At 45.7% G+C, this 26,567-nt stretch overlaps 1 protein-coding gene across 1 annotated transcript in view; it reads left to right on the top strand.

The window, feature by feature from the left end:
* The window catches only part of Itpr2 (inositol 1,4,5-trisphosphate receptor type 2), a 381,718-nt gene that overhangs the window by 315,201 nt on the left and 39,950 nt on the right, over positions 1–26,567 (top strand). Inside the window, exons 50-54 of the mRNA XM_034511341.2 lie at positions 2,152–2,316; positions 4,881–5,076; positions 9,367–9,459; positions 16,239–16,369; positions 18,095–18,260. Of these exons, the coding sequence (XP_034367232.1) occupies positions 2,152–2,316; positions 4,881–5,076; positions 9,367–9,459; positions 16,239–16,369; positions 18,095–18,260 (751 nt within the window). The remainder of the gene's footprint in view (positions 1–2,151; positions 2,317–4,880; positions 5,077–9,366; positions 9,460–16,238; positions 16,370–18,094; positions 18,261–26,567) is intronic.

The raw sequence follows: 26,567 nt of genomic DNA, 5'->3' as shown, positions 1-26,567 counted from the left end.
GCCCCTGAAAATCCTGCAAAGATGTGTCCCCCAGTTGTGAGGACATATGAAGAGACTACACGACTGTGTGGTATACTTACCTGGATGCAGTCAATGCTCACCCTTCACCAGACATGAACTCACAAGCAAACATTAATTTCACCTTTGCGGTGACAAGAACTCTAGGCAAACTGTTCAGATAGTGTACTACTTTTGAAAGTCTCTGAGAGCTTATGTGGTACTGTTCTCCATCCTTCTTCTTCTTCGTTATCATTCAGGCCACCCCAAGGGTGACTGGGCTCTGAGGGATAAGTGGCAAAAGGAAGTAAAGTGTAGGGCACTGATGGAATGCCATAGTGATATTGTTTCAAGACCCGATCCACTGGCTCAGAAGAGCATGGCCCTGTAGCCATGTCTTCATACCTCTGCTTATTATGGCCCATGGGGATGCTTGCCACACAACTGATTGGCTTTATCATGATATCATGAGGCCACACAGAAGGCCTGGTTAAGTGTTGTCAATAAAGTGATGACATGAACAGGGAGAGTATGTTCACAGCTAGTTGTTCCTCTGTAAACAGCCCCAGCTCTTATGAAAAGTGCTATGTAAAATATTTACAAATTTCTTCATGTCATGGAAAGAAGGATTCCAGTCCTTTCATATATGTATATATAATTCTTGCATCTGATTGTCCTTGACATGAATGTCTTAAACACAAAGATGGCACCCATCTCAGAACTCTATGTGAACACATGGAGACCACTGCTCCAGTCAACCCTACCTCACTTCTAGATGTCTCTAGAGAACAGAAGCATATGCACCCAGCTATGGGTCAAGGGTCATGCAATGCTCCCTCTGCACACAAGCAAAGCAAGTCTCTTTATTTTTCATACTACTATGGCCAAGTCCCATTCAGCCCGAAATGCATCCTGTCCTTTATATTAGCCAACTAAAATGTATTGACCATTTTGAGAATTTAGTTCAGTCTGTTGCTCCTCAGCGTGTCCACTTTATAAATAGTTTTCCTGCATATTGTTTGTAACTCATTTTAGAGAGTTGGGAAATGACACATGAACCATGTCTTTGTCATATGATTTACCCTTGTGAAGAGATGATTTTTAGTTCTAGTTTTGTAGAACCCTTTCTGTATCACACTGATGGAGCAGGGTAGGTGAATCGATGTAAGACAGTTGTGTAAATTTGAACAGGATCACTCAAAAGCCATTCAGAGGAAGGGCTGGATGTTGCTTTTCCAGACACACATTCTCACCCTTGCTGTGCATTCAGCTTGTCGGACACTGGACCTTTGTCCTGGATCCATTACTTTTCCAGCAGTTTTCTCTAGTGTCTGACTCGATCTTGAGCAGTCATTGTGAAGTCTCCACCCTGTCTCAGCTCTACTGAATGAGAACATAAATGGCTGACCAGTAAAATAAGGCTGCCGCTTGATGTCTGCTGAAGCAGGAAGGTGAAAGAGTTTGGGATGATTGGCTACTGAGATTATTACTAATTAATGAGAGGACAGACAGCTAGGGAAATGTAGGAAAGGTTCTACCTGTAGTGGCTGTGTTGTTGGTCTGACTGGACCATCATGAAATGCAACGATTACCAGTTTTTCATCTTACCTGCATTGATTCAGACTTCAGGACATTGATGGAAAAGATTTCATCCTCTCTCAAGTTTGACAAGATGTATATGTGCACACATATATAATGTATATAAAGTCAGTGTTGCAAAGACCACCTTACCTTCAAAAGGCATAAATGTAAAAATATAGTCATGAGTGTCTAAGCAGCACTTGAAGAGTCATGGCAATAATCACTGTGAATGTTTGGAGTTATCTAGCCCTCTGAAGGGCTCCGTGAGCCAGGAGCTTGGATGGCAGATTTTCAGAAGCTGTTGGGCTTCCCATGGTGAGAACTAGGTAATCCAAGGATAAGGAAGACCCAGATTTACACTCAGTCACTGTTGGTGACATTCTCTGCCCCAACAGCCTCGAGGGAACCAGTTGTTATGTGTTTGTTTATATGTGCATTTGTGAACTACCTGAAAACCAATACAGGAGGTCACAGAGAATGGAAACCAAAGACCTGGGAACACTCATTTGCCACAGTGTCTTGTTCTGTAGATGAGCTTGAAGCACTAAAATCCTACTCTCTTCTCCCTTTTAGCTATGTAATAAAATCGTGTTCCTGGTGAGTTTTGTGGGAAACCGAGGCACGTTCACCAGAGGCTACCGAGCAGTCATTCTGGACATGGCCTTCCTCTACCACGTGGCCTATGTCCTGGTCTGCATGCTTGGCCTCTTCGTCCATGAGTTCTTCTACAGCTTCCTGGTAAGTACAGACTTACAGACAGGCACTGCCAAGCACAGGATGCTCCTCTTATACTTTAGCCTTTGGGATTTTGTTAGTTTTTTAAAGCAAGCACAAATTATGTTATTTTTGGCATTTTTGGGATCATCATTTTTAGTCTTTTTTTTTTCTGGGAAGTGCATACATAAGTTGTGGAGCTCAATTCCTTTGTGAGAAGCGAGCAGCCTCCCTACCTCTTCTCTGTGAGAAGCGGGCAGCCTCCCCACATCTTCTCTTGACCCAAGCTTCATAAGATGAGCTACTTCGGGTTTTCAGCCAAGTAATAATTAAATCCTTTAACTCACTGATTATCTGGCTACATGGGAGACAAATAAGTGTGCATTATATTTTATGTATAATACCAAATGTTACATTATTACAGTGACATGTAAGCAAAACGAAAAGGAACAAAAGCTACCCTAGCAAAAAATCAAGCTAAGTTCAGTCTCTTAGCTTATGTCATCACTGCTAGCTTATGTCATCATTAGCTTATGCCATCATCGTTAGCTTATGTCATCATTATTAGCTTATGTCATTGTTAGTATATGTCATCATCATTGTTAGCTTATGTATCATTATCATTAGCTTTTGTCATCATTTTTGGCTTATGTTATTATTGTTAGATTATGTCATCATCATTGGTAGCTTATGTCATCATTGGTAGCTTATGTCATCATTGGTAGCTTATGTCATCATCAACATTAGTTTATGTCATCATTGTTAGCTTAAGTTTAGCTGTGTATATTTAAATCTTTAGACAGCTTTTTCAGGTTCTTTTGTTTTTGTTCTGAGATGACTTGCTTCACTATGTAGCCCAGACTGGCCTCTAGCTCACAATCCTCCTGCCTCAGCCTCCTCATTGTTGTGCTACTGCCTGTGGATTACCACACCCAACTGTACATCCTTCTCATCGTCCTAAGATGCCACTTTCTCTATTTACTGCCCTGTAGTCGAGACTGAGGACAGGAGTTGGTATGAAAATGCTGTAAGGTTTGAACTGTGAGTGATGTTTGCGTGTCAGTCCTATAGGTTTGAACTGTGAGTGATGTTCGCGTGTCAGTCCTATAGGTTTGAACTGTGAGTGATGTTCGCGTGTCAGTCCTATAGGTTTGAACTGTGAGTGATGTTCGCGTGTCAGTCCTATAGGTTTGAACTGTGAGTGATGTTTGCGTGTCAGTCCTATCCCAACCCTTTGTCTGAGGCAGAATTACTTGTTTCATCACTATGGTCATCATCTACTCTGGCCACTGCTGAGTTAAAATAAAACTCCCTTCATGTCAACCAAAGTGGTGAAAACATTGGAGAAGTCAGAACATTGACAGTTTCGAGGTTGTGTTTACAATAATTAATTCATCTTTATTGAAGAATATTGACTTCATTTCTGACAATAGCTGAACTTCCCAAGAGATAAACAGATAGCAAAGTAGTGGCTTTTTAAGGAATTTCACTCATCAAATGCCAGTGTCCAAAACACAGGCTGTGCAGAGCAGTGATTGGCAAGGCGGTGACTACAGTGGGAAGTAAGTATGTAACACAGCAAAGTAAGAGCTTTGGGGAGGAAACGTGGTGCCCCACTGACCGGCCAGCCCAACCACAAGTTCTAGCTCTGATCTCCAGAAAACAGAACACGAATCCCCAGCCTCTCAGTTTTAAAGATAGGATTAATTTCAGACATTCTGAAAATGAATATAGCTTTCTTTCTTTTAACCAGCTCTGTATAAATAAAGCATGCCCTTGCTAATTCATAATTTCAGTTTTATAATGTAGCAATATATAATAAAATGATTCTCAACACTGTCTTCAGACAGCAGCCATGTACTTTAGTTTTTGATTAGTGAGTAGGTTGGCTACCATGAAAGACAGACAACAACCCGTTAGAGGAGGGGGATTGACAAAACTGTTACTTTTTTGTGTGTGTGTGGTTCTGCTTTCAAAGATATAAACTAACATGGATTTTTAGCCTTATCTGTTTATCCTTTTAGTAAGGAAGAACATCTGCATTTCCCAAATATTTTAGATTCAGACATTTTCTATGGCACAGGCTCATAAAATTTTCTCCTTGTTTCATTTGAGTCCCTTGATTGAACAATGAATTTAATGAATTTGCCAACTGTCCATAAACTACATGGGCCTAATATTATAAAGTTTCTAAATTCAAATGAAAGTGAGTGACACAGTTCTGCAGTGTCACAGCAAAGTCGTGTAACACTGATTACGAAGCCAGCATATGTACATTACATGATACAAGAGCTGTCTTCACCGAAACTGTGCCTTCTTGTATTCTAGCTCAGTGGTCGATGGGTTGTGACCCCCCACATATCAGATATCCTGCATATCAGATATTTTTACATTATGAAGCAGCAACCGAACAGTTTTATGACAGGGGGCCACCACACCATGAGGAACTGTATTAAAGGGTCACAGCATTAGAAAGCTTAAGGACCTCACTTTCCTAACTCAACTGTTTGGGTTTATTTTAAAATGTTACTTGTTTGAAGGTATTATTATTATTATTATTATTATTATTATTATTATTATTTCTGTAGCTTTTTGATTTGGTGTACAGAGAAGAGACCCTGCTGAACGTCATCAAAAGCGTCACACGGAACGGCCGTTCCATCATCCTGACCGCGGTCTTGGCGCTTATCCTTGTCTACCTGTTCTCCATCATCGGCTTCCTTTTCTTAAAAGATGACTTCACCATGGAGGTGGACAGACTGAAAAACAGAACTCCAGTCACAGGTAGCCTTCCCACCCTCAGAGCTCTCCCCCTGCCGTTGTAACTTTTACACCCCTTGTTGGTGGGATAAGGGGCAATCGGAGATAAAGTTTTCACTCTCACCCTTTTGAATTGTGGTCTTGTTTACCACTGCTGGGGTTTGAGGGCCAGATGTCCTCCTCCTCGCCTCCTGCGTGGGAACATCTGGTCCCCACGTGCTGCCCCTGACTTAGCCAGTGGATCCTCGCTGGAGGAAGTGATTGACTGGGGTGGGCCTTGCGGTTGGGTAGTCTGGCCTCACTTCCGGTCTGCTCTCCGCTTCCTGACAGCTAACACGGTATGACCGGCTGCCATGTGGCTCTGTATCCCTTTTAACTGTTGGCCAAAATAAACTGTTCATTTCTTCCTCCAGTTGCTTGTTGTTAGGTGTTTGATCCTAGCAATGATTAAAGTAACTAATACAACATGTAAGAGCCGAGGATTTGAAATACTTTAGCCTGTACACTGTCAGAGTGCTTGGGAAATACACACGGGGCATCATCTGTGCTCCATCTTACAGGGTTTTGTAATGCTAAGCGTACTGCAGGAGGCAGCAGCGGAGGCAGCCTTGCCGCTGGACACTAAAGGCTTCTCTTTTTCCTCTTCTTTCCATATCCCCAAAGGACAGTATCCAGCACCTCAGGGCTGCCACTCAGCCATTATTCCACAGGCATTGCATTATATTCAAATAACTTAAAATAATGAATGCTTTGATTTGGTGATCATCAGGTAGTAGGAAGTGTGTTTGGGCAGATGAACATCAGAGCTGTTGTTAAAGGACCCGGTTCCTCAGTGCGTGACTGCTGGAGTCCCTGCATGACGTTTGCCTCAGGACCGCTTAGACAGCACCCAGTGTTCTCACTGAGAGGCCCTGGCACAGGAGCTACCATCCCGTGTTGTTTACTTCCGTTTGCGTCTCACCTCTCCTATATACCCTTATTGCTGGATTCAATTCCTTTCTTAATCTTTCCCCTGCTTTGCTTGACAGAAACCATAGTTCTATATTGTGTTGTTTTCTGGATTCCATGAACTATTGTTTATAGAGATGGGAAATCACAAAAAGACATCACTTTCTCTCAAGCCATTGGGTTTCAGCTAAGATTGAATTAGTGGGAACATATGCCATCCCCTCTGTTTCCTTTAACACGGAATCCTTAATTACAAAATTGACAAGGTATGGCAATGTCTTTAATAAGATTATGGAATGACTGGGGTGGTTAGAGTCATTTATTAGTGAGTCTGAATGACCTGCACAAGCCACAGAAACGTCAGCTTTACAATTCTTAAATTACAACACTGGAGATATTCCTGAGCTTCACACACATAGCTCTCGGGAACCTGAAGTTGTTGCTTCATATGCTTTCTCTAGAGTTTTGCATTTATGCTGTCAGCTTTCCATTCCTTGTAATAAAAAGCCCAGGAAAATAGCTTTAATACAAGGAAATGACTTATTTTTGGCAGCTCATGCTTTTAGTTAATGGTCATTTGGCCTCACCTGTGGCCTATGGCAAGCCAGAACATTGTGGTTGAGCAAAGATTCTTACCCTGTGGTGGCTTTGAGGCAGAGAAAGGTTCCTGATGCCCTTTCGAGGGTACAGCCAGAGTGACCTCTCCCCACCTCCCAAAAGATCTGATAGCTCCATGGGATGGTGACCAAGCCCTCAGTTTATAGCCTTTGAGGGACACTGAAATTGCACGCCATTACATTCTGCTTCCTGTATGTGGAGGAAAGGCTTCTTTGTAAGGCCTGGATCTCTGTTCTTTGTAGACTCCTTAGGAACCATCTATCCTCAGGACTGCATGAGCCTCAGATTTTAATTACTTGCTAAATTAGAGGCCTGGCCGCAGTTGGTTCAGTAGAGAAACATGTGAAACAAGTGTTAGAATCTACAGGACAAGCATGTACAGTAAAGACCGTTTTTCAAACTCTATGGTAAATATTTTATGCTCCTTAATGGGGAAGTTGGTGCTATATTATGAATGAACATTCTTTAGAAATGGGAAATATACAATATAAAAACACTAAAGCTAAAATTTCAAGCTCTTTCTTTACTGAAAATACATATGTACAATTTCATAGAAATCAATCAAAGAAAACTTTTGTAACTATGAAAGCGTAGCACACAGGGACATCCAGCAGACTTAAATCTCTGGTTCTTCATGGGTTGAAATATTTTGTTTCATAACTTAAGAGCCTAGAAAAAAATCTTTGTTTCCATATTTTAAATTTCATTTCTAACACATCATAGTAGCATCTGGCTTAAGTATGCTTACTGTTGCTGTAACAGAATACTGGAGACATTGTGGCTTACAAAGAATAGATATTTATTTAGTTCATGCTCCCAGAGGCTGGGGGAAATCTAAGAGCATAGTGCTTTAATCTGCTTGGCATCTGAAGAGACTGTTCTTGTGATGCTGACATCATATGACACACCCTGCAGTGAGCAGAGGCCAGCTAGGCTTTATAATGATCCCACGATGGAGTACGAGTACAGGAATCCAAGCATGAGGAGAGAGCCCCCATGTCTTGTCACTCCTTAAAGGCTGCCCCTGGTCCTACCTCCCGGTATTTCATAACCAGGCTTCAGTCTGGTGTTTGGTGGATCTGGACTACACTGGATCTCGGTTGGCACATGGCTTCTTCGTTCTTTTGTCTTTTGGGCATGGGTGAAATTATTGAGGCTAGCGCACTCAAGCAGTGGGAGACATTTGGGTTGCAGAAGGATACATTTTTTTAAACAAGTATGACGTGATCAGAAACCCCCACAGATGGGGAGGTGGTGGGTCAGAGCTGGGCAGTATGTGCCTCGGAGAGCTGGGGAGAGTGGAGGGCACACATGCCTCGCAGGTATCATTGGAGATTTAGGAGTATGTGGATTCCACCTCTGGGCCCACCATCTGCCACTAAATAGTCAGGAAGCTGCCAACCCAGCACGGCCAGAACAGTGTCATCACAAAGCACATGGAAAGAAAGGTCCCTTGACAAGTGGAGGACACAGTGCTCCTCACACCTGCCCCTCCCCCATACTCCCCCAAGTACAAGAGAACTTGACTTCATGCCTTTACAACCTAAGTTCTCCCCCCTGCAGACCCCAAACTCCCATTCCTACCACAGCTCTGAGGATCCACACTACCTGCGGGCTGCTTGGTGGAGAACACTGGGTTAGAGGCTTGTGAGACTCAACCTGTTCTGCCCGCTGCTGCCCTTCAGTCCTGTGAATCCCACCCCAGTGACTGCCTGGGCTCCCTGCTCCATGTTCATGTTCATAAACGCTGTGGCTGCTTCATGAGTCCTCCAAAAAGTGCTTTTCTTTCTCTTCTAGGTCTTGCACCCGCCTCTTCAACTGTATTATTTCCTGTTAACTTTTCTCCATCCATCAGCTCCTGTTATATCTCTGCTTCTTCATATCCTGTCAGTTCTCCAAAGCCTTGGACTCTGAGCTGTCAGAGGCTGGTGGGATGCATCAAGTACTAAGGGAATGCCACCAGGGGTCACTCAGAACTGCACTCTGTCCCTCTCTGAGGACCTCACTGCCGATGGCAACACTCCTCCTCCATGATGTCACAGCACAATGTATGGCCATTGCTGCCTCCCTACCCTTCCCATTCCTCACATCTCCTTGTGATGCCAGCTCATGTTTGCAACTTTTCCTTCAGTCCTCTCAGCATATGAGTCAAACATTCAAGTTAAACTTTGTTTAATACAAATAGAAAGGTCATCATCTTCTGGGCCAGGAAAACCCCTGAAGAGCCCACGGAAAGAGGGGTTCCTGGGGACTCAGGAAGAGCAGGGATGTGGAGTCTTATTCTTGGGTTGTTTGAAGCCTTTCTTCTCTGGGCCCATTCTTCATAGTGAGAACTGACTGCCCAAGGTCCTTTCCTCAGCCACAGGACTGGTGGCTTGATCTGTAGAATGCTCACTGCCCTGGAAGGAAACAGTCCTGGCATCCTGGGTCAGAACCCTGAACGCACCTGGCCACGGAAACATTAGTATGTGTGGCGGTTTAGGTCAATAGTATTATTAATACTTTAAATCACAGCTACTAAAAGAAAAAGAAACATCATATGTGAATGGAGCTTTTTGCGCATTGGCGATGAATCTATGCCTGATTTATAAAATTGCTTTAACAGGCAAGACCGTGCTCAGAGCTTCAAGGTAGCATTACCAACACGGAGTCCAGTTGACTGCCCTGGACTCACAGGCCCCTTGGCTACACTCACTTGGCCATGTATGGACATGCTCCTATACAATGCTCTGCTCTGTGCTCTTCCAGGTAATCACGAGGTTCCCACTATGACCTTACCTTCCGTGACGGGAACCTGCCAGAAGGAAAACTGCTCACCCACGATCCCCTCTCTGAACACAGGTATGTACTGGCAACCAGTTTCCTTGTTGTGTAATAAGGTATGTTGTTAAGTCTGTGAGAGTTGATTTTGGAATTTCATGTGTTGAACTAGAAGAACAGAAGGTAAACGACCAGCATAATTCAAGCTAGAGAAAGGATTTCTGCATTTGTTATTCTGAGCTGTCCTGCTCCTTACAGTGTTTCTGTTCACCTGGATCTGGTAGATTCATTGTATGGAATGTGCTGTTCCCAAACAGCAGCCCACATGAAGGGGTCCTATTCTGACTACTTGGCTTCAAACAAGGGATGAGAAAAACATGAGTTCTGCACTCTAGAGACTTGGCTGTAACCCCTGGCCTGCTACTTTCTCTGTTAATGGTAGGCACGTTTTCAGAACTATGACTAGATAGCTTATTGACAGAAAAATAAATGAACAAAGTCTCCTTCCCTCCTGAGGAGCAAACAGACATGTAAAAATAACTTTAGCTCTAAACTGTTATCTTAAGATGTAGCAGGAATCTGAGAACATGGCATGTATGATATTTCCTAAATTATAGGAAAAATGTGTTTCTCAAAGTGGAAAATGTAACAGGGACTGTGAGTGTATTTGGAGTAGATCTTTATGTAACTCAAAAGTTGTCACAGCTAAAGAAGAGTGGAGTCAGATAATGGCAAAATGGACTCAGAGCAGATGGGGCAAGTGACATCACAGACTGAGAGGATACATTGTGATTGCTCAAGGATGCTCACAGGCTCACACTGATGTAGCACCTTCTCTCCTAGGATACAATGTACTTGCTCAAGGATGCTCGCAGGCTCACACTGATGTAGCATCTTCTCTCCTAGGATACAATGTACTTGCTCAAGGATGCTCGCAGGCTCACACTGATATAGCACCTTCTCTCCTAGGATGCAGTGTGCTTGCTTATGGATGCAGCGTGCTTGCTTAAGGATGCTTATGGGCTTACACTGATGTAGCGCCCTCTCCCCTGGTCATGTTTCCCTTGAGATGTTAGATTGCTGGTCAGGGATGAGTTGTCCCTTCCACTGACTAAATACTTCATGATTTCTGACCTAGAGAGTGGATTATTTGTTCCATCCAGTGCCCATCAGGTATGGGCACTTGAGATGCTTCCAGCACACTCCTTTTGCTGTACTCTCTGTCAGTGCTCACATAAGATCCAGCTCCTTGGCTCACATGGTATTACTGAGCACACACTCTCTAAAGCCCTATAATGTGTCCTTTGGTTTAAACACCTCCAATCTCTCCATCTTCCCCACAGTTCACAGCAGAGGCTCTTGACCTCGTACTCCTGGGCAAGCCACAGAGCCCTACTTTCACAGTGGGCGGTGGGAACCCCCTAGAGTTACCTCACTCACTCTTTTTTTAAGATTTATTTTTTTCTATTTACATATATGACTTGTGTGTAAGCACATGCAGAGGCCAGAGAAGAGTGTCACATCCCCTTGACCTGGAGTTATAGGCAATTGTGAACTGCCTGCTAAGTGTGGTGGGAATTGAACCTTCTGCAATGACAATATGTGCCCTTAACCACTGAGCAACCCCCACCCCCCAGCCCACCTCACACTCTTGACCTGCATTTGGCTGACTCTCAGCAAAAAGCCACTCTTTGATGGTTCAGCTGTTATCTAATAAATACTCACCCTGGGCTCACACAATTGGGAGTTTGGGATCTCTACCAACCCATAATGCTGGGGTATGACAGATTCTCCTATGAGTATGTTGGGTCCTGGGGATCTCCAGGTTTCAGCCTCCTTTGTTCCATTGTGCACTGTTGAACCCTGATGCTGTTCTTCCCTGTCAGGTCATCTTGGCTTTGGCAAACCCCAGGTCAGAGCATAGAGAATCCAACTCACTCATCGTTGTCCTTACACGGCCTCCTGACCTAGGATTGTTCTGCCATCCCGAACTTTTCGAAGGAAGAGCTACAGTAGAAGGCAGGAGTGGCCCAAAGACCCTGAGAAGTTTCATCTGGGTCCTTACAGGTTACACACAACTCAGCCTCTGCGCTGGCTATTTCCACAAGAGAGGCTGGGAATGTTACAGAGGACAGCAACAGGAAAACAGGGCCTGGAAACATCAAAATGTTCACAGTCGTGTTTTATGAAATTATTCAGCTACCTAGAAATATGTCACAAATGGGACTGGACAGGTGGCTCAGTCAGTAAAGCACTCGTTGTGCAAGCATGAAGTTATAAGTTCAATTCCCAGAACACACATGCATATGAACATACATGCATACTCACACATACACATGGAGGGAGGGAGAGAGAGAGAAATAGCACAGTGGCAGCTCATGCCCAGTTCCAGGTCTGTTTGTGCTGCTGTCCCTCCCCCAGCATCCTGTCAAGGACCCACTTGAGTATCTTCTGTTGGCATCAGAGTCATGTGTCAGCAGTTTTCAGTCTGTCTCCATCTCAAGTCCCCATACCTTCCCTTTCTAAGGACAAAGAGTGCCAGTTCTTCACCTCAAGTATAGCACTCCCTCCCCCCAAGTCTCTGTCATTTGGGGTACAGAGGAGGTAGCACTCGGTGAATCTTGTAGAGAAAGATGCCAGTGTGGGGGGGAAAGATGGTGGATGAGTTCCAGCCTGGGAGGTTGGAGACAGTACTGAAGCTCGAGGGGTGAGGAGAGCTTTCCTAGTGGGGATACCCCCCAATCTGACCAAAGACACTGGAAGGCCACACCAATGTCCATATGCACTGACTGACTTTCGTGTTAAAACTGCTTTAAATGAAGTTTCCTTGGGAAGTCTATGAATTTGACTTTTGTTTCCATAATTTAATTTTTTTAAGTAGCTCTGGCTGTACTGAAACTCACTCTGTGGATCAGGCTAGCCTTGAACTCATAGAAACCCATCCACCTCTGAGTGCTGGGATTCAAGGTGGAAGCCACCAAAACCCCCAGTGGGTTTGATCTTCTGAACCAACCAACCTTCCTTTACATTCTGTCAATATGAATAATTTTAACAATTTGATTAAATGTGTAGATTTGATCTTCTGGGCTTTATTTCCTCTAAATTTTGGCAATGTTCAGCTGCAGCCATTTGATTGACAAGTCTATGGGTGCGACCTTCTGGCCTTCTCGGAATGTTGGCTGTGCTTTGAGTTGCATGAGTAGAGAGAAGCTGAAGTCTGGCGTTTGTGGCACAATGAGTGTTGGTGAGATTTAAAATAGTGTTTCTCTGTCCAGGGCTGGGACACAGTTCTAATCGTGAACCGTGGTGTGCTCTTGCAAGGGCCTTGGTTTGCTGTCCTGTGGCTGCCAGGTGCATAATACTAAAGGCCCAGGTGCCCAGTGCCTGTCTCAGAGGCTGGGGATTGGCTGGCAGCCAGAGCACTGGCCCCCAAAAGCTCCTGAAGATACGGGCTAAGTCATCTTTCCAGCAGCAGAGAATTCATGTGACAACTGGTCACTAATTCAACTTGAAAAGACACCCCCAAAGTCTTATATTTCATTTGCTTCAAGCCTGCTAGAATCTCAGATGAAAAGGTTTACTTAAATCCACCCAAAATTGACTTTTTCCAGAAAACACAAGCCTTCTTTAGACAATACTATAAGTATACTCACAGGTATTTTGTGAGTCAATGCCATCTGAATGTTCAGGGGAATAAAAAGTCCGTGTGTGGTTAACATTTATGAGTACCAGTTTTAGTTTCTCGGTACCCTACTTTAATAGAAAAGATTGGTGATAGTGAAACTTTTCAAGCTAACACATGCTACATTCTGGATTCCCATGTGCGTATCAGTATTTTAAAATGTTGTTTTAGTTACAAAAACATTTAAGATCAGCATTTCCAAAATGGATGGACTATCATCAAAGTTTAATATGAGAGGGTTTTAATAATACTCTGAGTTTAATTGAGTCTCACCTCCAGGACACTGTATCCGTGAGAGCCACAAACTACAAATATTTAACTATTTCAAATTAATTATATCAAAGTGTAAAAGGGGGATATCAAGAAATATACATGTTCAAGCATGTCTAATATTTTTAAGATGCATATTTTGTATTTAGATGACTATATGAAGCCAGAAGAAGGCATTGGATTCCCTGGGGTAGAATTTATAGGTGATTGTGAGCCACCCAGCATGGGTGCTAGGAACTGAACTCTGGTCTTCTAGAAGACCATCTCCAGCCAGTGGCCAGTATATATATATATATATAATACCACTCAAGTGTCAAACTTATTTGTATTAAAACCATGATTTTTCATAAAATTTAACAGCCACTGTGCCTGGGTAATTTATAACTTGTATTCATTGGGGTCCAATGATATACCGAGCATCATTCTAAGTTCGTGTGTGTGTGTGTGTGTGTGTGTGTGTGTGTGTGTGTGTGTGTTCCTGTGTGTGGATACAGGTGTTATATCCCACTGTATCTGCAGGGAATGTCTTAGCCCTGACTGTGATGGCCAGACACGCCCCTCACATCCTAGTGTGCCTGCAGGGAGTGTCTCCACCCCTGATGGCCAGACATGCCCCTCTTGATGCTAAGTGCAGAGACCATGCCTTAGGATACCCGGGCTGCTATGTGTTTGCGCATCTGCTGACCCACCTTTCTTGGGAACCATAAGGCTCTTGTAGGCTGGAACACTTAAACCTTTATCTCTTTTTCTTTACACCAAATCCTTGGTATAGTGTGATAAACCAGGCAGGTGTAGCATGAAGAAGACCAGCTTGCCATACAGGTGACCACAAGGTGGCACTTACCTACCAGGAGCCCTGACCGACTCAGGTCAAACAATAGAACCTTCTGATAAAGCTCATAGAGGCTGCTGTGTGAGCCCAGAATGTCCCTGTGGCTGTTACTGAGCAAGATGATGGGGACAGTGCTGGTACTGACCTGGCTTGGCCATCCTCCCACAGCATGCTGGTTACAGGGAAAGCCAGACCTATTTCATGAAGTTCTATTCATCCAATTTTTTATATTTCAAAAATGTAAGTAATCCCCTGTGTCTTTTGGTTTGTTTTTTGAGACAGGGTTTCCCTGTAACTCTGGCTATCCTGGCTGTCCAGGTCTGTAGACCAGGCTGGCCTCGAACTCTCAGAGACCTGCTTCCTTGGGCCTTCCAAATGCTGGGATTAAAGGCATGTGCCACCACTGCCCAGTCCGTTTTCACTCTTCAGGGCAGCCATCTGATACAGGGTGAGATGAGACCTCAGTGTAGTTGTTATTTATATTCTTCTTGTGGTTGGTGATGGTGAACATTTTGTATGTGCTTTTTGGCAGCCAGTCCATTTTATTTCTCTGTGGCTAATCAAATGTAGGGTGTGTGGAATTCCCTAGCTCCCTTCTTAGAGAATAAATAGCTTCATTTCCTGTCATTTTCATGTGCCCACCAAACCAGCATGTAGTGGGTCTTTAGTTGGCATTTTCTACCCTACCACAAGATAGTCACCAATTAGTAAGTGAATGTATCCCAAGACACTTGTTCATCATTTGCTTTGACAGTCTAACTTCTGCAAAGTAGCAGTAGCTATATTCCATGACCTTCTTCCTAGAACCCAGTAACAATGTAACAATGGCTTTCATTCTTCTTTCTCTCCTGTTTCTGTCCTGTTGATCTGTCACCACCACAAGGCTGCCCCAGTACCCACTGTTCCTTCCTCCCCAAATTCCTTCACATTTCTAAATCAGAATAATCGCCCACGGGTTCAGCTTGAAGGTGAGTGACTATATACCATCTTGTCTGTCTCCTATACTGTGCTTTGTGTGTGCCTGCCTGTTCTTGCATGCAGCCCTCCTGGCCAGGGGGTTTCCAGCTTATTTTAAAAGTAGCAACTTGGACTCATGAAAAAATATCAGGGTCCCTCTTCCATAGGATATAAAATAAAATCTGTTCAGAAGAGAGATGTCAGCCTTCTCCTAACAATGCGCTACACAGGCATTGGCGACGGGCCATGCAATGAGACAGACGTTCCTTCCCCAGTGCCAGCGAGTTCTATAACATTCTTGCCTTGACACGCATACTGTAGCCCCAGAGTCCATAGCCTGGAGTCCCCAGATGCAGTGCACCTGAAGGGGGGTTCTTTAACATTGTAACAAAATAATCCTCTGCCTTTCTACTTCTAAAAGGAAAGAATCCTGGTTTTCAAGCCTAGCTGAGCAACAACCCCCGTTTCAAACTGTTTTAAGTTTTCTGGCAAGATCTTTCGGCATCAGGTCAAGTCTCAGGACTTTTCTGATACATTATATCTTTTGTCTCTTCTAATCCTTAAGCAGGATTTCATCTCTAGTCCCAGGTAGCCCCACCAAAAAATTGAACCTTACTTCCAATAACGATAGAATCATGGCTGCCCCCATCATAAGCTCCTACTACGGGTGTTTTAACATTCGTTACATGGTTCTTAGCCAACCTTCAAATCTACAACATTTTCCTCATTTTATGTATGAGGCTGCTGAGCTCAGTGACTTGCCCCAGCCCCAATTCTGGAACAGGCCCATCCCACTTCCATGGCCGTGTCATTCATCTGCATGACTTTACATGCTGGGCAGAAGGCTAAGTCAGCACGGTCTTCTCCACCACAGTTGGATGCATGACTTTTAACCTTGTCACGCTTTACCTTTCTATCCTCATTTTCCACCGAGCCAAAAGGAACAAAATCTCAAGACACGATATGTGTGGCGCTACCTATGTCAGTCACGTGTGGCTGGCCACATGTGCTACAGACGTCATGTGACTTCAGAAACTATGCTGTAGCACAACAGAAGCAGATTCTTGGATGTCCGCAACAGTGTGTTTTCAAAACACTTTCATGGTTGTGTTTCTGCAGCCGATGAGGGAAGTGAGGACGGCATCGAAAGGACCTGTGACACCCTGCTCATGTGCATTGTCACCGTGCTGAACCAGGGCCTCAGGAATGGCGGCGGAGTTGGGGATGTGCTGAGACGGCCCTCGAAGGATGTGAGCAAAACAGAAAGGGTTTGCTTTAAGAAGCACAGGATTCTTTCCTTCCTCCCTTCCCTCGGCCTCTCCCTTCTTACCCTCCCTCCACTGCTCCCCCTTTTCTCCCTCCCTCCCCTCTTTCCTTTCTTCCTGTATTGGGGATTGACCCTATCACTGAGACGTATCCCCAGCCCACTTTTTACTTTTTAAACTTTGAGATTGGGAGTCTCACTACATCACCCAGGCTGTCCTTGAACTTGCTTTGTAGCCCAAGCTGGCTTTGAAGTTGCTGTCCTTCTGCCTCAGCCTCCCTGCAAATGCTGAGATGACAGGCCCATAGCACACAGGCCTGGTCTATTTCTTCCTTACCAGTATGGTTTTGATTTTTCAGGACTACAGTATCATTTGCCTTAAAGGTGTAAACAGTGGCCATAAGACCAGTCAATTGCAGTGACATCATAGAGAACCAGGGGTGAACTGGTCACTTGGGCTCAAGTCTGAACCGTGAGCTGTCACAGCAACAAAACCATGGCCATAAACTCTGCAGGTGCCTACTGTCACGTAAATCACAGCTGTCTGTGTCTACAGCATTCCCAGGTGCAAGGATTTACTCTGTTTCTGCATAGGAGGAACCTCCATTATTTACCATGATGAATACAGAGTGTCGATGGGTTCTAACAGGATTTCATACATTGGAACTGCAAAGTGAAAACATCTCCCAGGAACTGTAAATGTTGAGACACAGGCTGGAAGCACAGGCTAGAAGCACACAGTTTTCTTCTGCAGCTGCCCCGTTATATAACATCCATCCATCTCGCTAATAGTCTTTGCTCTCTTGTATTAAACAACTGGATCCCCATGGTCTCCAATGTGCTTTAATATTGTGTCCCTATAGGATACAGGTGAGATGTATGTACTTGGCCTTGTAAGAACAAGGAAGGAACCTGCTGCAAAAGTTGAGAAATCACCAGGTTTTCCTCAGCCGGCCGTGGGAATGTGTCTGCCTCCCTCTTTCTTGGTGTCTAGGATAGGCCCGCGTTATTATTTTGCTCACTTCTGTGACAAAATGCCCAACTCAGGCAAATGAAGGCAAGAGAAGCTCATTTTAGCTTACAATCCTGCGGGGTCACTCCAGCATCCTGGGGAAGACACGAAGTAGGTTAGAGACAGTGTTGTGGAAAGCCGGGAAGCCGTGTTGCTCCTGCCCTCAAAAAACAGAGAATGATCAGGAAGTGAGTCTGGTCTATAAGGCCTCAAGACCCACCCCATGACCCATCTCCTCCAATGGGTCTCTACTTCCTGACTACCCCGTGATCCACTTCCTCCAATAAGCTTCCACCTCCTTACCACCCCAGTGACCCACTTTCCCCAATGAGCTTCCACCTCCTGACGTTTCTCCACACCTCTCCCCAAAAACAGCACCATCAGGTGAAGGCCAAGTGTCCAGACGCTTGAGCCCGTGCAGACATTCCATGTCTGAACCACAGAAGGGCCCACTGTGAAAATGCACCACTAGAAAAAGCAGAAGGAGAAATGGAAGAATTCTGAGGGCAGGCCTAAGACATTCTCCCTCAGTGAAGGGAAAATACAGACAGAAAGCCGTGCTGTTTTCCTCACCGTGACCACTGTTTGTGCTCACCTGGAGGACGACTGTTGAATATCTGCTGTGTGCCACACAGCACGCTAACTTGACAGCTGTGGAGCGAGCGTGTGTTCTATGTGTGTTTCGCACTTGTGTTGCAGGAGCCCTTGTTTGCTGCTCGTGTGGTCTACGACCTCCTGTTCTTCTTCATTGTCATCATCATCGTCCTTAACCTGATCTTTGGTGTGATCATTGACACTTTTGCTGACCTCAGAAGTGAGAAGCAGAAGAAAGAAGAAATTCTCAAGACAACCTGCTTCATCTGTGGTAGGTACCCCTCCCCCTCCACACAAAAACACTGTGCTGTGACAAGAGATGGGTGAATCACCCCCAGATGCAGGATAATGGGTGGACAAGCTGTCCAGCCGGAAGAGGAATAACAATGATTTTTATTTTTCACATGTTAGGAAAACTTGTGTCGTGAAGGCTAGATACAATTCAGGTTACATAACGCACGAGACTGGCATTCTTTGCTTCCGTAAATAGATGGAAGAGCCATCCCAAACGCTTCTGTCATCATTTCTGCAATTTATACAGTCCTTTGACTGTAGAGCATGCGGCCAGATGCCGGGAGGCTCCACCAACTGGCAAATGGGTTTTTAATCACAGTAGCATGTTGAGTATATTATAGAGTAACTTTTATTTTGCTAGATTATGAATGCCAAGATTTCTACTCATTGGTATCACCATTTGAGATGCAAAACTAGGCATGCTTCTAGTGTTACACACATGTGTGCATAATGCAACACGCATATCACAAAACACACAAACACTGTAGAACACACATGCATACAGATACATCTACCATAATGCCCCACACATCCATGCTACACACATGTACATAATATATTATGCATATCACAGAACATACAAATACTATAGAAGACACACCTACCATAATGTCCCAGACACCTACACTACACACATGTACATACATAATGCAACATGCATATCATGGAACACACAAATACTATAGAACATACACATACCATAATACCTCACATACCCACACTAGACACATATCATATGCTGCACACACACACAACACACACAACACAACACATATACTGCACATGAGTGCACACATACCTTTTTTTTTTCTGCCCATCATCATCTCTGGCTTCACTTGCCACTGTAGTCCTCTCTCTGAACCTGACTCCATCAGTTACACTCACCCCTCTTTCTCCTGTCCTTTGGTCTTCACCACAGTGTCACACTGTCTAACTTAAACTAGGCCTCAATAAAGCCTGTTCTCCCCCTGCCTCATATTTCCTTCCTTGTCCCATGCTCCTCTGTGGCTCTTCCAAACATTTTCATCATCCCTCTAGCTGGGAGTGTACCTAGGAGTAATGTATGATAATACACGCGCTCTAGGAAAAAGTGTACATTAGCCATGACCTGTTTCAGTATTCATGCTCTGTGCTGAAACACACACACAGACACACACAGACACAGACACATGCATGCAGGCACACATACACACACATACATACACATACACACACACATACACACATACATGTGCATGCAGGCACACATGCACACATGCACACACACACACACACACACACACGCAAGCACTGCCATCTTGTGTCAAGGGAAATAATAGAAAAGTTTCTAGGTTGCTGAAGTAACTGGAGGACTGACACTTTTGCAGGTTGGGGTGAAGAGAGCAGTAACGGTCAACACGTTTCTCAGACAGATGGTGCAGAGCTGATGTCAAAGACAACAGAAATTTGTTAGCTGCTGAGCTGTGTGGAAGCAGAGTGGCCAGGACTAGAGTTGGCATGGAAACGATATCAGCATAGCATGAGGCTTCATTTACCTTGTGTGTCACTGTGATCGGATACCATAGCTCTGTGGCAGAGCGTGGGGCTTCTTGTCCACATGTTGGTTGCTCAGGAAGCAGGGAGAAAGACTGGAAGTGGAGACAAGCTACAGACCTCAAGGCCTGCTAGTCTCTTCTCATTAGGGCCACTTCCCAAGCCTCTGGATACAGCAGAGGGTTACGGTGCTGTTGGTGTGAGCTTTCACTTAAGCAGCATGTGGAGGGCTTCCAGTTTAGGCAGCTCAGACTTAGTTTTATAATAGTTGGGAAGGCACAGTGTCTCAGGTGTGTCTCGGAGCACTTCAGTAGCCCTGGCGAGTCCTTTATCGGGGATTGTCCTGAAGGCAGAGTAACCAGGAAGGAGTTTATTACCACAGCCCAGGTGATAAACGATGAAGATCAAACCAAGTTTGTGGTGGCAGTGTTAGGGAAGGCAGAACCAAGAGGGAGTTACATGATAGAATTTTTAAATCTTTTTAAGAATATGTATTTATTTTTATTTATGCATAGGAGTGTTTATCTTGTGTGTGTGTATGTGCTCCAGAGGCCAGAATTGTGGGCAGCTGTGAGCCACTGTGTAGGTGCTAGGAAGAGTGAGTGCTCTTCACCACTGGGCCATCTCTCAGGCTCCAGAGCTTTATATCCTAATGTGTAATGGAGATGGAAGATAGCCTGGGCGTAGCCAAGTGGCTGAGTGTATGGGGGAAGTCAGGTAGGAGTACCCCAAAGCTTACGTGGGGAGTACCTGACTCGAAGTGTGTACCGAGCATCCAAGGGGTGTACCCCAGCATGAGCCAGTGTAGCTCCTCTGCCCACAGTAAGATCTGGAGCATGAAGGAGGGCTGTCAGGTCATGTGCGGGACCATGAGGGATGACGTGGAGGGAGAACGAGGCTGAGAAAAGCGTGAGGAAGTTGGAGGAGATGACAGAAACACCATGGAACCATGCTGTGCACTCTGTACTGCTGGCCCTGCCTCAGCAGAGGGCTCAGGGTGCCATTCTGGTACCCTGGATTCCCATCAGTCGGTGGTGATTTCCTGAGCAGCTCTTTGGTGTTCCGCCTGGAGGTTTGGCTGGTGGGCATGAGCTTTGGCCCAGATTGACCACACTCCCAGAAATGGAATTGACAAGCCAAGCGTTGCAGAGATATGCATGGTAGACTCCAGAGCCGCTGGATAGCTCTGGGCACAGATCCAGGTGGAGAATATTCTCCTGAGCCTGGTGTTCTGCACCAAGAGCTGAGATGAAGGTGCTTGCTGAGTTCCTAAGGCCCGCTGGACAGACTCCCCAGTCATCTTTGTATAAAGGTGTCATAAATGTTGACAGTCATTGTATAGAGAGCCTACCTCTGCCACTCAGTATGAAGGAAAGCAAGTATCTGAGGTTGGCATTGTCTGTGCCTTCAGGGCTGGTGATATCTCCTCTCTTCCTCTTCCTCCTCCTTCTTCCTTTTCCTCCTCATCTTTATCCTCTTCCTCCTCCTCTTCTTCCTCCCTCCCCCATCCTCTCTCATATTCATATATACATGTATGTATATATATATACATGTATATATATATATATATATATACACACACACATACATGTATTACATGTATATACATATGTACATGTAATTTATGACCAGCTCTGCTAGAGCAAGGCAGGCCAGTAGTGTGGATGGAAGACTCTATCCCTTGGTTTTGTCACTTGGGATACTTTAGTGGTTTAGACAGAGCAGACTGCCCAACACTGAGCACAGATTTGCTAGAAGGAAATTGAGGCTGAAGAAGAATCTCATGTCCATGTCTAGACTGGATGGAGGGAAAGTGTTGTCCAGGTCATAAAACCCAAGTGTCCTGCCACCACTAGGGAAAAAGAAGGAGTTGGGGACCTGAAGGGATGGTTCTTCAATTCTGCGAGACTAACAGACCCCGGGCCTTTTTTGGGAGAAAAGCCCGCGTTCTAATTTCTCTCTTCTCTATGTGAAATGTACGGCTGTTTCCATTTCTTCAAGGAAATGTCATCAAGGAAATTGTTTGAGTATTGCTTTCCTTTGTCATTTCCCAGGGGCCTTCAGCCCCCCAAAGGACAGTCCTCTTCATCTGTATCTTTGGCTCAATGAGGTGTTCTATTCTTCAAGCCAGCTCCCTAGAAATGGTTTTGCCACCATCCCCACTCCACCCCACCCACTCCCCTGCAGCCTCTCCCCACACCCCTGACCCCACCCACTCCCCTGCAGCCTCTCCCCACACCCCTGACCCCACCCACTCCCCTGCAGCCTCTCCCCCATCCCTGACCCCACCCACTCCCCTGCAGCCTCTCCCCCCACCCCTGACCACACACACTCCCCTGCAGCCTCTCCCCCCACCCCTGACCACACACACTCCCCTGCAGCCTCTCCCCCCACCCCTGACCACACACACTCCCCTGCAGCCCCTCTCCCCCCACCCCTGACCACACACACTCCCCCCCAGCCTTTCCCACACCCCTGACCACACACACTCCCCTGCAGCCCCTCTCCCCCCACCCCTGACCACACACTCCCCTGCAGCCTCTCCCCCCACCCCTGACCACACACACTCCCCTGCAGCCTCTCTCCCCCTACCCCTGACCACACACACTCCCCTGCAGCCCCTCTCCCCCATCCCTGACCCCACCCACTCCCCTGCAGCCTCTCCCCCCACCCCTGACCACACACACTCCCCTGCAGCCTCTCCCCCCACCCCTGACCACACACACTCCCCTGCAGCCTCTCCCCCCACCCCTGACCACACACACTCCCCTGCAGCCCCTCTCCCCCCACCCCTGACCACACACACTCCCCTGCAGCCTCTCCCCCCCACCCCTGACCCCACCCACTCCCCTGCAGCCTCTCCCCACACCCCTGACCACACCCACTCCCCCCCAGCCTTTCCCACACTACTCCACACACATTTAGCACTACTTTTGCCAGTGTCCATCCCCAGCGCCACACTCCCCAGGCTTTGTCCTCTACTTCTGTGTGTTTACTGGACCGTGGAAGCTGCCGCAGACTCAGGCAGCCACATGGACCCAGCCTGATCCCAGTGTCCCGTGTCTTCTCCCTCTTCTGCCTCTTCAGCTCTGGATCCTGACTGACAGAGTAGACATGCCTTCAGTAAGCAGGGCTGGAAGTTCTCTCTCACAGAGCATCTGTCTCTCTCCTTCCAACAATGACTCCAGTCACCCTGGGCTAATAGATCTGCTTCCACAGGCTCCCATCACATCCTGCCATGAGTTCTCACAGGCACGCCTTGAGCCTGCTCAGTGATACGAGAATAACTTTTCCAAAGGGGGTTAGTAGAAAATTCACTAGTAACACGGTGCCGTCTGTAACTGTAAAGTTCCAATTTTCATAACATTAAGACATCTGACAATCTGGGTCACTCCTCAGCCTCCTCCTCTTTCTCTTCCTCCTGTCCTCCTCCTCCTCCCATCTTCTTTCTCCTCTTCCTCCTGTTTCTCCTCCTCCTCCACTTTCCCCTCTTCCTCCCTTTCTTTAGTGCATTTTTATCCATTTTTCTCTCATCAATGTTTCAGATCTCAATCCATGTGCATTCCTTACCGTTCACATCCTGGATCCTAGTGTATTCACAGTAGTGGGAGAATATTCTGGTTGAAATCCCAAACCTGTATGGTAAATATGGGTGCTCCTGAATGGCTGTCATCACACCACGATCAGTAATATCTGTTTGCCTCTGCTAAGTGCCATGCACCCTCTGCTGTAGAGACCACGAGAACTCCCTCGGCAGGTAGACGTTGTCTCACAGTCCTGCACCCTGACCTTGTAACATCGGCCAAGCATCTTACTCTGAGCTGTTCTTGGCTCTTCCAGTATAAGGAGAGTCTACAGCTATGCTCTGGGGCTGTGTTGGCTATAATCAAGGTCTTGTTTATAAAATCCCCCTAGCACTGTGCAGAGGTGAGACTCAGCCCTCGCCGAAGCCAAATGTTCTTATTTGAGAGGCATAGACCCATGTCATAACCATCTTTTATGCTTCCACATTATATATGGGGCTCATTCATTAGTGTTTGTGAATGAATGACTAGACAGTAAATCGGCCCCAAATCTATACTGTCTTCTACGCTTATACGACTTGTCTGGGTTCTGTACAGGTGGTGTTCAAAGTCCAACCTGACAGGAAAAGTGAAGGACAAATCCAGACAGACATATGTTCATGGCAAAGGGTTGCAGGCCTGGGGTATCAGCCGTCTGTTCAATGTGGTGGTGCCAAAGGCTGAGGCAGGGTCTTGGAGAAGAAGCCCCTAAAATGCAGAGCGAGTACACCCAGAGGAGAGTTTTCCCAGAACATGGAGGATTTAGAGACCGGAGAGAGATCCACACAGTGGTTAGCACAGGAGACTTCAAGTGCCTGTCCATGGGAAAGGGGGCCAAAGAAAACCTTTCATTGAGCTAAGTTGGACAAGCCCACAGCTATCCCTGTGAATTTCTCTGCCAGGCTGACAGATATGGAAATTGAACCTGGGAACAAAGGCCAGTCTGGGTGGTAATGACGCAGAAACTGTCAGCATTGTTATGGTTACCCTTGGGACTGGATGCCACACCGCAGAGAGGCAGAGAGCAGGAACCTGTGAGGATGAAGACAGCATGACATTCTGTCATGACTCTCCTCCGTTGTCCTGGCTCCTTGCCCTTTCCATCCGTCCCTTCTACTGTCACCTAATTTCTACCCGAGACTTACTTCACACATAATTCTGAACCTGCTGTCTGCACCCAGAAGTATGAAGCAAGAGGGGGAAATGCCATAGTTTTGAATTTAAAGCTCTCTGGTTGTTTGTTTGTTTGTTTGTTTTGTGCATCCCGTTTGTTGTTTTGAGCACCACAGCAGAGGAATGAGGTTTCCCCACACTGGGCCACCTGCCTTCATCTCAGCTTCACCACAGGGACTCTTCTTCTGCCCTCGTGGCCCTTTAGAGTCAGGAGTGGCTTTATTCAGTGCTGAGTCTTCCCCCAGCTTGAGGAGTTAACTTGAGCCATGCTGGATCTATTTCTTGATGAGTATGAACATCGTATTGGATGCTACACTATTTGGGTGGCTTTGTAGTTGTCAGCAGAAATAGGTGCTCAATAAAACTCCAGAGGCTTTTACAAGCATTTACCTCTTTCTCATTTGCTGAATCACCTTCTGAGAGTCTGTAAAGCCCTCGGAAGCCATTTATCATCTTGTCCTCTTTCACGCGCCCTTGGCCACGCCTATGGCTTCAGAGCACAGCACAATTTACCTGTTTCTGCCACCATGTTGTAGGTTAAGCCCTGATAGAATCAGTACTTTAACATTATTATTTTATTACTATGCAAACAGGAGAAGCTTGAATGTAATTCTGGGGGATTTTACTTTAATACTTTCTTTTGTTGATAGCTGCATTGAGATGTAATTCACACACCTTAAGACTTGCTCACTTGATGTCTACGCTTCAGTGCCTTTAATACATTCAGAATCGTGTGTAGAGCATCACGATCCGTCTTAGGACGTATTTACTGCCCCTTCCCATAGCACTCCATACCCTTCATCCATCATGTTCCCAGCAGCCCCCTGTCACCCTGCACCCTGGGCAGCACTAATCTGCTCTCTGCCTTTGTGCTTCTGCCTGTTTTGAAGATCCAGTCAAGGTATCTGGTCTTTATGACTTGCCTGATTCTTTAATGGCTCCTATCTGTGGTCGATACTTTTTTCATGACTCTGACAGAGTCTGACATAAGCTGCCTGGGAGAGGAGAAGTTTCCTTTGGCTCACGGTTGAGGAGCCATCATGGCAGGAAGGCATAGTGGTGGTGCCAGCTCCTAGGAGACCATGGTGACTGTGGAAGGCTTCTCGCTTGTATCTCAGTAGACTGAGAAGAGAAGGCAGACATGTTCTCTGGCTCTCTCCCTTTCCCTGTTCTAGTCCTCCCAGGACTCCTCCCAGGACTCCAGCCCTTAGGGTAGTGCAGCTCACCCTGTCCTCCCCCCTCAGCTAATCCTCTGGAGACAACCCCACAACCCACACTTGTGTGTGTCTCACTTAAAATTTACTTATGTGTATGTATGTGCATATATACTGTGTATGAGAGCAAAAGTCCTCAGAGGCCAGAAGAGGGCATCAGAACCACTGGAATTAGAGTTACAGGCTGGAATGAGCTGGCATGTGGGTGTTGGAAACTGAATCTGGGTCTCCTGTGAGAACCATGAACTCCCTTAACCACTGAGCCATCTCTCTACCCCACCCCCTTTTATTATTTCAATCAGATTGAAAATCGAAATTAACTATCATGCTGTGCAATACCATAAGTCAGTAATTCAGGCCTTCCTGTTGAACAGAATATCTTATGAGATGCCTAAACTATGCCTTTCTGCTCATCACCAATGGGCATTTGGGTTTTCTCACACGTGGGGTAGTGGGAATGTGCTGTGATGAACATCCTTGTGGTCGTTTTTCTGTGCCCATGGATTTCCATTCCTTCTTCATGTACACCCAGGTGTGGTCTCCTGAGTCATGTTGTGGCTGCATGGAATCTTGGAGAAATGGCCTCTTTTATAAATTTGCTGCCCGATTTTATATATATATATATATATATATATATATATATATATATATATATATCAATCACAAGGTACAAGTCTCTCCACACCCTTGCCCAGATTGTCATTATCTCCTTTCGATCTTAGTAGGAGAAGGTTTTACTACTGAATACTCTTAACTCATACAGTCTCTGTTTAATTTGTTGTTAACTATGTGTCAGACACC

The sequence above is a fragment of the Arvicanthis niloticus genome, chromosome 9, assembly GCF_011762505.2.
Source record: "Arvicanthis niloticus isolate mArvNil1 chromosome 9, mArvNil1.pat.X, whole genome shotgun sequence".
Lineage (NCBI taxonomy): Eukaryota > Metazoa > Chordata > Mammalia > Rodentia > Muridae > Arvicanthis > Arvicanthis niloticus.
The sequence above is the reverse complement of the archived record's forward strand: the minus strand, read 5'-3'. Positions and strand labels throughout refer to the sequence as shown.